At 45.7% G+C, this 12,150-nt stretch overlaps 2 protein-coding genes across 6 annotated transcripts in view; one reads left to right on the forward strand and one right to left on the reverse strand.

Annotated features, from left to right (window-relative positions):
* Positions 1-518: 518 nt before the first annotated feature.
* Positions 519-2,837, reverse strand: GPR27 (G protein-coupled receptor 27). Its single transcript, XM_068558575.1, has one exon. The coding sequence runs from the start codon at positions 2,835-2,837 to the stop codon at positions 1,698-1,700; it is 1,140 nt and encodes a 379-aa protein (XP_068414676.1). The 3' UTR covers positions 519-1,697.
* Positions 2,586-12,150, forward strand: part of EIF4E3 (eukaryotic translation initiation factor 4E family member 3) — a 62,533-nt gene continuing 52,968 nt past the window's right edge. Inside the window, exon 1 of one of the 5 annotated variants that reach the window (XM_068558579.1) lies at positions 2,586-2,669. The gene's annotated coding sequence lies outside the window, so the exon portion shown is untranslated. Of the gene's footprint in view, positions 2,670-3,374; positions 3,442-12,150 lie in introns of those variants that run through there. The other 4 variants (XM_068558581.1, XM_068558582.1, XM_068558577.1 and 1 more) reach the window with 4 other exon arrangements.

Here is a 12,150-nt window from a genome sequence, read left to right on the forward strand (position 1 = left end):
ATCCATCTTGGACTGAATATTTAATAGTTTATATTATGCGCAACTCAAACTTCACTATATTTACTGTACCCACTTTAATTATTATTTTATCAAAATGGTTACTTTGCTTACATTCATGTTTTATGTGTTCATAAAAAAGTTTTGAAGCAGTATATATATATATATATATATATATATATATATATATATATATATATATACTGCTTCTTCCCTTGAAGAGAAGATCTGCAGATTTTTTATCTTGCATTTTAAGTTAACAAGCCTCCAAATGTCTTAGAAATTATGGTCAGCTAAACAGCATGCACTAAAAGGATAATAAAAACATGAGTACCTTACTTAGACGCATATTACCACCTGTCACAGCCTCAAACAACAGGAACAAAAACCCACTCCAGAATGAAAATACTGGTATATTTATATAATGCAAAGAGAAATACAGATATAAATCCTCAAAACGGAAGATACGTTAATAAAAATGTAGCATTATAAGCGAAAAAATACAGTACTTGCAGAATTTAGTCTTTCAACTTAAGGTTACAATGCGTCTAACAAAGAAATAGTATTTAAAATTATAGTTCTCATTATTAATTTAAAATAACCATCAGGAGAACAGCACAGCTTAACCTAGCAAACATTTTAAGGAAATGCTTTGTCTCATAGAAGTAGAGTATCATTATATTCCATCCATTTATACCATGAACAAAAGAAAAACAATTTTCAAAGTGGCAATTAGTTTCATAAGACAGAATAAAACTGGGCTCTTCAAAGCACAAACTGTTCCCCTAAAATTATTTTAATTTTTATTGGCAAAAAATACCTAAACAGTTTTGATTTAGTACTCTGCTTGTCTCCGAGCCCTCCCAATCCGTGAACCACCACAATACGAAAACATGCAATACTGTATCTTCTCCACACCATTACTAACCAAAACACTTTTTACTCTTTTGAAAGGTACAGTTTTACAGAAATGTTTCCACTCAAGATCGGTATGATACAAAGAGCAGTTGTTGCTGACGGGCATTTCCTAGTAGTATGAAGCAAGGTAGGAAACAAATCTTGTGTTACTTGTTACTGACTAAAAATGACTGCCTTGCTACTCGTTCCCATTTCTGCTCTTTAAATTCAACATCAATACTGAACAAAATTCTCAGCTCCTTCAAAGAACCAGAGCAGTCCAACTGACCCCACCGACGGCAATTCAGAGGGAACTTGAGACAACTTTCCCTCTTTCTCCTGCTGCCAACAGAAGACCCTCAAGAAATCGAACTTGTGAAGTCCCCCTGGGTTCCTCTACCTCACTGCAAAATGTAATGCCACTTGAGGTTGTCAAAAATAGCTTCTGTAGAAAACTGGCCATGGTCTTTAGGAAAGGTTGCATGAAGAAAATTAGTTTAGCCTTTATTGGAAAAAAAAAAAAAAAAAAAGTAACTCATGGAATAAAAGACATCAGTGCCAGTACCAAGACTCCAGGGCCTACTGTCAGGATGAAAATATATTTAGGAGGACAATCGCAAGGAGCGGGGGTGGGGCTGGGACTTCAAAACCCTCCCCAAAAGGGGTCTGTACAATCCTAGTGATGATGCACTTCGAGAGCCGTTTTGAAGGCAGCTCAGAAAATTAAACAGGGGGCAGAAAAGACGTCACTGTCCAAGCCAAAGGGAGAGGCCGGGTTGGGGTGCAGGTGGCGGGAGAGCCACTTACAAACCGATGCCTTTCAAGTCGCAGGGGAGGGTGGCCTGGGTGGCCTGGGGGCTCTGGCAGCAGGGGAACTGGGCCCGGAAGCAGTCCCTGAGCTCTCTGTTGAAGAGGAAGCACACGACGGGGTTGATGCCGGCCTGCGCGAAGGTCAGCCACACGGAGGCCGTCAGGTAGGCCTGGGGGACAGCGCCGGGCCGCACCAGGACCCGCAGGTAACTGGCCACGACGTAGGGCCCCCAGAGGAGCAGGAAGAGCAGCGTGATGGCATAGAACATCTTGCACAGCCTCTTCTCTGTCTTGAACTCCTCGAGCACGAGGAGGCGGCGCGCGCCGCGGCCGGGCCCGGCCGGCCGGATGCCCACGAGCGCGGGCGGCGTGGGCCCGCGGCCGAAGCCCGCCGTCCAGTTGGCGGCCGCCTGGCCGGTGGCGCCGGGGCCGTGGAAGGTCCAGTCGTGGCTGACGGCGGGCACGAGGCGCGCGGGCCGCATCTTGCGGCGATCGTGGATGAAGAAGAGCAGGCGGAGGTAGACGAGGTGCGTGGCGCCCACCACCACGGCCAGCAGCAGCAGGAAGCCCAGCGCGCCGGGGGCGCCGTCGGGCCGCTGCTCCAGGGCGCACGGCGCGTCCTCGTCGTCGCCGCCGCCGCCGCCGCCGTCCAGCACGGGCGGGAAGGCCGCGGCCAGCGCCAGCGCCCAGGCGGCGCACACCAGCATGGCGGCGCACGGCCAGCCGGCCAGGCGCTCGGCGTAGAAGCGGTGGTGCGCTATGGCCAGGTAGCGGGTGACGCCCACGCCGAGCAGCAGGAAGGCGGCGTGGAAGCAGAAGAGCGCGGCCAGGAAGGCGAGCAGCTTGCAGCCCAGCGCGCCCGGCGGCGCCCCCGCGGCGGCCGCTGCCCGCCGCGCCGCCAGCATGACGGCCGGGAGGCAGGCGAGCGCGCGCAGCCCGTCGGCCAGGCACAGGTCGAGCAGCAGGTAGTACGGGGCGCGGTGCAGGCTGCGCTCCCGCACGATCAGCAGCGCGAACAGCACGTTGCCCGCGAGGCTCACGCACAGCAGCAGGCTGAGCGTGGCCAGCTTGAGGCCCAGGGCGGCCGCCTCGCCGCCGCCGCCGCCGCCGCCCGGCTCGCTCGCGTTCGCCATCGCGGCCTCCCCGGGCCGGGCGCCGCGCTCCGCTCCGGGGCCGCCCCCGGCCTCGCCGCTCCGCAGGCCTGCCGGCCGGCTGGAACCCCACCAGGCGCGCGGGTCCCCGGCGAGCTCCCGGGCCGGCGGGGCTCAGCCCGCGCCCGGCTGACCCCTCCTCGGCTCCCCGAGCTGCCGCCGCGTCGCCGCCATCTCAGGAATGGTGCGCGCAGGAGGCGACGGCCACTCCCTGCGCCTCGGGCGCCGCGGGCTTCACTGCGGACCGGGCCGCGCCGCCGCCCGCAGCCCCTGCATCCTCCTCATCCTCCTCTTCCTCCGCCGCCGCCGCGCCTCTGGGCTCTGCCCCACGCCGGGCCAGACGCTGCCGCCGCCGCCGCCGCCGCCGCCGCCGCCGCCGCCGCCGCCGCCGCCGCCGCCGAGGAGCCCCCTCCCCTCCGCCGGAGCGCGCCGCGTGGCCGCCGCCGCCAGCCCCGCCGAGGCATCCCGCGCCGCCCGGGCCGGGCTGGGCTGGGGGCGCCGCCGCCGCATCTGCGGGGCCGGGAGGCGGCCGGGAGGGAGGCAGGGCCCAGGACGCGAGGTGGCGGCAGGTCGCGTTTGGCCCCAGGTAACGGGGGTCCGGCGGCGGTGCCCGGCGCCCGCCCTGGGGTCACTGAGGTGGCCGTGCGCGGGGGGAGGTTGCCTGGGATGGCAGGGTCGGGAGGCCTAGGGGCGTGGGGGCGGGGTGTGGGACCGGAGGATCTGGGATGAGCCCTCTGCCCGCAAGCTCATAGTAATTCACAGTCATCGTCGTGATCACAGCCTCGTAACCTCTAGTATTCAGGTCAGCACTGATGTGGGTGGCAGTGTTCTGGGGAGCTTTACGCCCTCAGCGTTCACAGTAATGACAAAGTTGGTTCTATGCTTAAACCCGCTTTATATCTGAGGAAGCGGAGGCTTGGAGGTCAGGGGAGTTGAGAGCCGGTAAGTGGTAGAGCTGAGATTCAAATTTCACTCGGTCTGATTTCCACGGCTGGACTCACAGCGACCCTGAAGCATACCCTGCTCTCTGCCCCATTCGTGGTCCCAGTGAAGGCATCTGTCAGGGAGAAGAAATTCAGCATTTTCCCTTGATTTCGAAGGTGAATCCCATGTCACCTTCCTCCCAGGCTGTCAATCTTCTGGGTAAGCCCGAAAGGGCAGCCCCTGTTCTGAACTTCAGACGCACCAAGTTCTCTCTAGGCTTTGCGCGGGCTGTTCCCTCTGCCTGGACCAGCCCTTCAGCAGGCTCCGCAGCCTCTGGGCCACTCTTCTGACCAGTCTAGCTGACTCTGTACCATTGCCCATTCATTTCCTTCTTAGCACTTAATATTTACTATTATGTATTTTTATTGCTTTTGGAGATCCTGTCCTTTCAACTGATCTCTAAGCTCCAGGAAGGCAAGGGACTGTGTCTGGTTTTTCCTAACACCGTATCCCCAATGCCTAGGATGGAGAAGCCAGACTTGAGAAATATGTTCTTTCTCAGGTACACTCATTTTTTGCTTTGTTTTATGCAGAATATTATTTATTGGCATGGCAGGCCCTTTGATGGGCATTTTTAGGATGACACAAGATCATGGAAAGACTTGTCAGGCTGAGGAGTCTAAACTTTAGTCTGTAGGCAGTCAGGAGCCCTTGGAGGTTTCTGAGGAAAGTGCTGTGATTAGAAAACTACTGATGTGCGTCAGGAAGATTATTTTGACAGTAGTGCTTAAGAGGAATGACAGAGCAGAGTCTGGAAGTCTAGTCCAGAGCCTTAGCCTTTAATGTGCACAGAAATCACTGGGGATCCTGATTCAGTAGGTCTGGATGTGGCCGGAGATGCTGGCTTTCTAATAATTTCCTAGGTGACACTAATGCCTCTGGTCTACAGACCACACTTGGAATAGCAAGGACCTTGAGGGCATTTGGACATTTTGTAAAACTCTAAGTGATGGCCAATGAGGGCCTGACTTAGGGCCCCTAAGTGGCCAGGGACAAGTGGCTGACCAGGCAAGTCTACAGATATTTGTTGACAGATAAGAGAAGTAGATTTTGGAGAGTATTTTGGTCAGGAATTGCATTTTGATAATAGTAGCTCAAAAATGTACATGAGTTTATTTTCTTCATAAAACAAGAAGTCTGGAGGTTAATGACATTGAGTTATTGGCTGAAAGTCTGAGTCTCTGAAAATCTTTTAGCCCTTTCCTCATGATCAGTAGTAGGCTGCTGACACCCCAGCCATTCCCTCAGCATTCCAGGCAGAAAGAAGGAAAAGAAAAGAAGAGCAAAAGTGTCCTTGCCATCTAAGTGGGCCTCCTCTGAGGAGTTTTCTAGAAGGCCTACATGATAACAGACACATATTCATTGGGTACCACTATCAGCAAAGGATATTGGGGAGGGATTTCTTAACTTTGATATTTTAGAGTCAGGCACATAGCCACAGACAGTGCGTTCCAGCCTTGATGTGGACCTTAGCACTTGGGCTGCTTCTGCCCAGAGGAAGGGATGCCTTCTTTTAACGCACACAGAGACACCAACTCTGGTTCCTTTACGACACTGTTAAGGGCAGCCTGTGTTCGCTCAGCACTTGCTATGTGCCAGGCGGTGTGCTGAATACTTGACATGTGTTATCTCATTTCATCATTCTAAGGGCCTTAATGGGGTGGGTATTGTTACAATTTCCATTTTGCAGATGAGGCAGAGAGGTTAATTTGTTCAGGCTTTCACCACAAGTAAGTGTGAGAGCTGGGATTGCAAGGCGGAAAGTCTGACTCTAGAGCCCCCGCTCATAACCACCATACGTATTGCCCCTTCACCATAACTGCAAAAAAAGGTGCTACCTTTCTAAAAACAAACGACCAAACACTACTGATGTTCACAGAATTAAAGCTGCTTCAAAGAGGGGAGAGATTTTCAAAGCCATCTCATCCAGTGCTTTCATTTTGTGAACTCATACATGGCTGAGTGGGCAGTAGAATCCAGGTCTTCTCACTCCTAGGTCAGTACCCTTCCCACTTAGATGAAATCTTCATATTATTTGTTCTGATGACCACTTGACATTTCGCTTAACCTCTTGGAATCTCAAATGTTCCCATTTACAAAAGGAGAAATTGGACCAAATGATTTCAGAGGGTCCTCACCTCTGACGTTCAGTTTGTATGTGAGAAAATGAAAGGTAAATGGTTATACAGTCCCGAATGGGGAGAGATTTATTCTGCATAAAAGGACCCAAAAGGAGAGACGTTAGTTCCTTATGATTTAGGTTTCTCTATGTTTTCTACTTCTCTCCATCGCTCAGTATGCTTCTCTTTGGGATTTGGGATTTGGTTTAGTCATCTTCTCAGGATCAAATAGCAGAAGCAGCAATAGAAAATATGTAAATCATGGCTCTCACAGCAGTTATATGCCTGCTTCTTTAATTGTCACCATTTGTTCAGAAGATTAATACTTAAGGAAAAACTATTAACATTTCATTGCCAGAATCAACTTATTTTCCCTTTATTGTTTCTAGGAAGCTTCACTGAAGAATTTGAAATAGTTTCTGAGGCACCAATTTGAGTGCTAGCGTCTCAAAGCATAACAGCTCCGTGGGAGTCTTCCCTCTAAGAAAAATTGCTTCCTTTTGCACATAGATAGAAAAGTTGGGGTTTCCACCCCAAATTAGTTCTGTTACTTCTTTGCTGCACATGTAGGTGATGTGAACAGTAATGGAAGTCTGCTGTTTGGAAGACCGGTTTACAGACCTTGACCTTGACTGACGGATTCAGTCAAGGGCACGGTCCCCATAATCACGGGAGCCAGTTTGGCTGATGTCTCCTGTCCAGCCTCAGGCTTCTGGCTAGTCATCTGCCAATGGGTATGTTGAGCATCAAGTAAGAGAAGGTTGGTTTGACTTAGTCTCATCCCAACTCTTAGAAAACATGAGCCAAAATCTATGTCCAATGGATGCTGAGTTAGCCAAGGATATTACTCAGATTGGCCTCTCCATGGGAGGGAGTCATAACTTCAGGACTGCAAATGGACTTGGAGTTAAATATACCTTAGTTCATATCCAAGTCCCATCAATTACTAACATGTATCCTTAGCCAAGTCCTTTACCTCCTCTGAACCTCTGAACCTCAAAGGCCTTTTGCGAGGAAGATTCCATTAAATTCAATCCATTTACAAAAAAGAGTGTAACACAAGGTGTGCACCCAGGTGGTGTGTAATAAATGGTAAATACATTTTTTGCTCTTACTAGGCTATAAATACCTTGGCTAACCATGGCTTGATTGACTTTTATATTCTCAACCTAGCCTAGGAGGATGCCATACACACACACACACACACACACACACACACATATGTGTATATATTTATATGTCTCAATATTTGTGTGGCAGGTATGAATGTCAGTCTATAAAATCAAGGGTGCCAGAAATATAACTGCTTCGTAGAAACTTAATATCTGACTGAGTTGCCATTTTGCATGGATGGTGAAGAAAAACATGTAACCTTGGTGCTTCTGGGGTTTCATCATGGACCTTTGCTTCTTTGGGATGTGCCGTAATTCCAGGCCAGTGCCCAGATTGCCCAGCACACAGTCATTCAGGGTAGTGTGTGCATGTGTATGGGAGGTCAGTGATGTTTGGTCAGTTGTTGCCATGTTGTTTCTGTCCTTATAAGCCATTGTGGTTTGGTGATTCTTAGCTGCCTCATGCCAGACTTGGGGTGTGAGAATCGGGGCTGAGGATGTGTATCGTATTACATGCTTCTCAGCACTATGTCTGGGAAGCCCGGTGCAGATCCCCTCTCTCTCAGTACCCTCTCGCTCCTCCCTTCTGCCTTCATCTGTGGGGACTGCCTGTCTACTCCGGCATTGGGGAATACCGTTCTTTCTTGTTCTTCTGGATAGTGTAATTGGTCAGTTCTCCTGGGAATCGGTGGTCCCAGAATCTAGGTGTTTGGGAGAACAAAAGTCAGGAAGCTACCTTCTGTAGACCTCTGCTTGGCGAGGAAGCCTGGACCCTGCCATCTGCTTCAGTGTGGGGAAGGAAAGGGAAAAACAGGGAGAAAAATTATCAGGTCATGTCTCAAAATATTGTCCTTGCTGTATATATTTATTGAATGAATGACTGAATATGTCATTTATGTGTACATGCATGGCATACTGTCACACTTCTAATAAGCAAAATATGGTTTAATGAAAACTCTTTTAACAGTTTTCTCCATGTGCAAAAAAATGAAGTTGGACCCTTACCTCACAAATATAATGTACAAAAATTAACTCAAAATGGATCATAGACATAAATGTAAGGGCTAAAACTGTAAAACTTAGAAGAAAACATAGTGAATTTTCATAACTTTAGATTAGGCAATCGTTTCTTAGATATGACACCAAAAGGATGAGCAAAAAATGGAAAAGATAGATAGATTGGATTTCATTAAATTTTTAAAGTTTGCACTTCAAAGACCACCTTCAAGAAAGTGAAAAGACAACCTACAGAATGCGAGAAGGTATTTTCAAGTTATATATCTGATGAGGGAATTGTATCCAGAATATATAAAGAATGCCTATGAATCAACAGTAAAAAGCCAAACAGTCCAATTTAAAATTGGGCAAAGGATTTGGATAGGCATTTCTTCAAAAAGATATACAAATGGCCAATAAATACATGGAAAGATGCTTACCATCGTTAATCATTAGAAAGATGCAAATCAAAACCATAGTGAGATACCACTTCACACCTAGTGGGATGGCTGTTATCCAAAAAATAGACAATAGCAAGTGTTGACGATGATGTGGAGAAATTAGAACCTCATACAATGCTGGTGTATAAATATAAAACGATGCAGCTGTTTTGGAAAATAGTTAGGAAATTTCTCATAAGTTAAACATACAGTTACCTATGACCCAGCACTATATACCAGCACTATATACCACTCCTAGGTATATACCAAGAGAAATAAAAACGTGTCCACACAAAATTTGTACACAGATGTATATAGCAGCATTTCTCATACTAGCCAAGGGGGGAACAATCCAATTGTCTGTCAGTGGATGAGTGGATAAACAAAATGTGAATTCTCCACATAGTGGAATATTACATACTCATAAAAGGGGACGAAGTATTGACATGTGCTGTGACATGGACGAACCTTGAAAACATTATGCTAAGTGGAAGAAGTCAAATGCAAAAGGCCATGTATTGTACGCTTCCATTTCTATAAAATGACCAGAGTTGGCAAATCTATGGAGACAGAAAGCAGATTAGTAGTTGCCAGGGACTTGGGGGTAGAGGGGATTGAAGAGCGACTGCAAATGGGTATTGGAGCATTTGTTTTGGGGGTGATGAAGTTGTTCTAAAATTAGGTAGTGATGATAGTTGCACAACTCTGAATGTCCTAAGCAAATAACATCATTGTGGAAAAAACCCCCATATTTCACATTAAAGTCAGGTCACCTCTGTAACCTTAGGAAGTATCCTTATCAAAAGAGTGCTGCCGGCCTAGAAAGTGACATGGACTCCTCATTGCTTCCTGAGTGAATGTAAGCCTTTAAGGTGTGAACTCTCGGGCCCTTCCCTGGGTTTGGTCACAAAAATCAGTATGTCTTGCCATATGGTTATGTGTACAAGGGTTGTGTCTTTGGTTTGCTTCAGTATTTACATGCTTTGATGCCAAAATGAATTTGGGAGGAGGGATTAAGAAATTCTTATTCAGTCAGTAGCTTTACAGTACAGTGTCTACCCATTGGGAAAGATGTTGTTTTTTTTTTTTTAGATCCATTAGTACACCAAGGTGTTTTGCATACACTGTCTAATTTACTTCTACAAAACGCTGTACCCCCATTTTACAGATGGGGAACCTTGAGTCTTATGTTAATTACAGCAGTTAATTACATAGTCTATAGTGGTAAAGCAAGGTTAAAGTCTGGTCTGCCTGGCCTGAAAGCCTGAATTCTTAATAAGTACACATACAGGGCTGTGTTGACTAATACATAATTGAGGGGAAAAAACCTATCAATATCTTATAAATAAATACTAAACTGAAGGTTGTATTACTTGGTACAGAATTGAGAAAAACCATTATGCTATAGGCGGTATTTTAATCATTTGAAAATGAACACTTCTAACATTTAGAAGAAACAAAAATATACACTTGTCACCACTTAAAATCTCATTTTTGATATTTTGGTAGTATATTTTTTTCAAAGAGTTATAGCCATGGCTCCAAGTGAGAAAAAAAGCCTTCTTTTATGTGGCCCCTCTCTTTTCTATTATATAATATTTAATAGCCGCTTCAACTCCCTCTAGGGTTAAATCATGTTGTGATCCTAAATTTTGCTTTCGAAAGATGGAATGCCAAGTATCAGGACAAGGGTGCTACTGTGGGTGCCAAAGATGATAGGATCAACCTTGTTGCTTAAATGTCCTCTTCCTGTGTATGGAATCATGATATAATTAGTATATATCAGAGCTACTACCTCTATAATCCTCTCCTCCCCCTCCTCTCTTATTTACTCAAAAATCAAATAGTGCATTGATTGTTGTTATTTTCTATTCTAGAGAATTATAGAGACTATAATTTTTAAGATACAGATGTTTGGAGCACATCCTTATATAATGGTCTAAGCCATGGTACTGAGGCCCATAAGACACACCTTTAGGGATGTACCTACTCTTTCTTGATTTTCTGTTTTACCAGTCATCCAATAACTTTCTTGTAATGAAAAATGAAAGTTTAACTCTTTAAAATACCCACCCTCTATACACGTTCGCATCCACACACATAAATTCTTCCTCCGCCCGCCCCAAGCTTTGCACTGGGTTTTGATTTAGATGAAGTATAGAATCTTTCACTGGCCAGAATTCTTACCACTGTTAGGGAGAGTATCTGCAAAAATAAAAGGTGGGCTTACCTCAGAGGCAAGGCAGACCGATTTTGATGGTGAAACAAGCCACATAAAAGGTATGACTTTGGCACATTTCTCCTTAGACTTCCATGTGATTTTAAGAAGGTCTGATTTCAGTGTCACAGACATTATGAGTAAACAGCTACATTTCTCAGAACCACCCCACTCCCCTGCTGCCACCCTTCTGCCACTCTCCTAACAGGCATAGAACTCGAATGAATACAAGTTAGTTAGAGTCAGCTTGGCATCAGTGAGCTGTGGAATTGTAGAATTCCATACTGTGTAGTATAGTTCACAGCTGAATCAGACATGATAACTACATTTTGTGAATTGTACACCTTTTTTGTTTTCCTTAGAGCTAATGATTGTGGGTTTTCCTCCCCGTAAAGTGATGTGTGCCTGTAACCCACTCAAACTTTTTGACAGAACCATACAGTTTCACTCACTACAGCCAAACTCATCATCCAATCAGGTGGTTGTATTTTTGTCCTTGGAGACATCTCTCCTGGAACCTTCATTCTCTTCAATCTGATCTGAACAGCCGTCTGCACGACTGTTGCCCTGGCACTTCCCTTCAACATCGTGTTTGTCTCTTCCCTACTTTCCTATGTCAGAGCTCCTGTTTCCTGTAGCCCACATCTTTTTCTTCTTCTTTCCTTCTCTTTCTTTCTCTTTTCATTTCTTTTTATGTGGTGTATATATCTCAGTAAGATTTTACGTATCTGAAAATGCACTTCTTTCACCTTCATGCTTGATTGATAGTTTGGCTGGGAATAGAATTCTCCTAGGTTGGAAATAATGGCTAATGATGTTGAGCATCTTCTCATGTGCTTATCTGCCATCTCTGTATCTTCTTTGCCGATAAATCTGTTCAATTTTTTGCCCTTTTTTTCATGATACCATTTGTATATATTTTTATTATTGATTTTTGAAAGTTTTAAGAATATATTCTGGAGCCAAGTTCTTTTTCAGATATATGATTCACAGATATTTTCTCTTGGTCTGTGGCTTCTCTTTTTATTCTTTTAGTAGTGTCTGTTGACAAGCACAAGATTTTGATTTTCACCAAGTCCAGTTTATCATTTTGAATTATTTTATGAATCTGATTTTGCTGTCATATCTAAGAAATCCTTGCCTAAATCAGGGTCACAAAGATTTTCTTCTGCGTTTTCTTCTAGAGGTTTTATTTTCTTAAAATTTTATGTTTAGTTTTATGTTTCATATTAAGCTAAGTCTTATAAATGGTATGAGGTACGGGAGGTATGGATTGAAGTTCTTTTTTTTTTTTGCGTATGGATAGCCAATTGTTCCATTCCTGTCTGTTGAAAAACTACTATTGTTCACTCAATTGCCTTTGCATTTTTGTCAAAAATCAATTGTTCATATATATGTGTGTCTATTTCTGGACTCGCTATTCTG

The sequence above is a fragment of the Eschrichtius robustus genome, chromosome 12, assembly GCF_028021215.1.
Source record: "Eschrichtius robustus isolate mEscRob2 chromosome 12, mEscRob2.pri, whole genome shotgun sequence".
Lineage (NCBI taxonomy): Eukaryota > Metazoa > Chordata > Mammalia > Artiodactyla > Eschrichtiidae > Eschrichtius > Eschrichtius robustus.

Coding starts and splice junctions, on each gene's coding strand:
- GPR27 (XM_068558575.1), bottom strand. CDS start 2,837: ATGGCGAACGCGAGCGAGCCGGGCGGCGGCGGCGGCGGCGGCGAGGCG.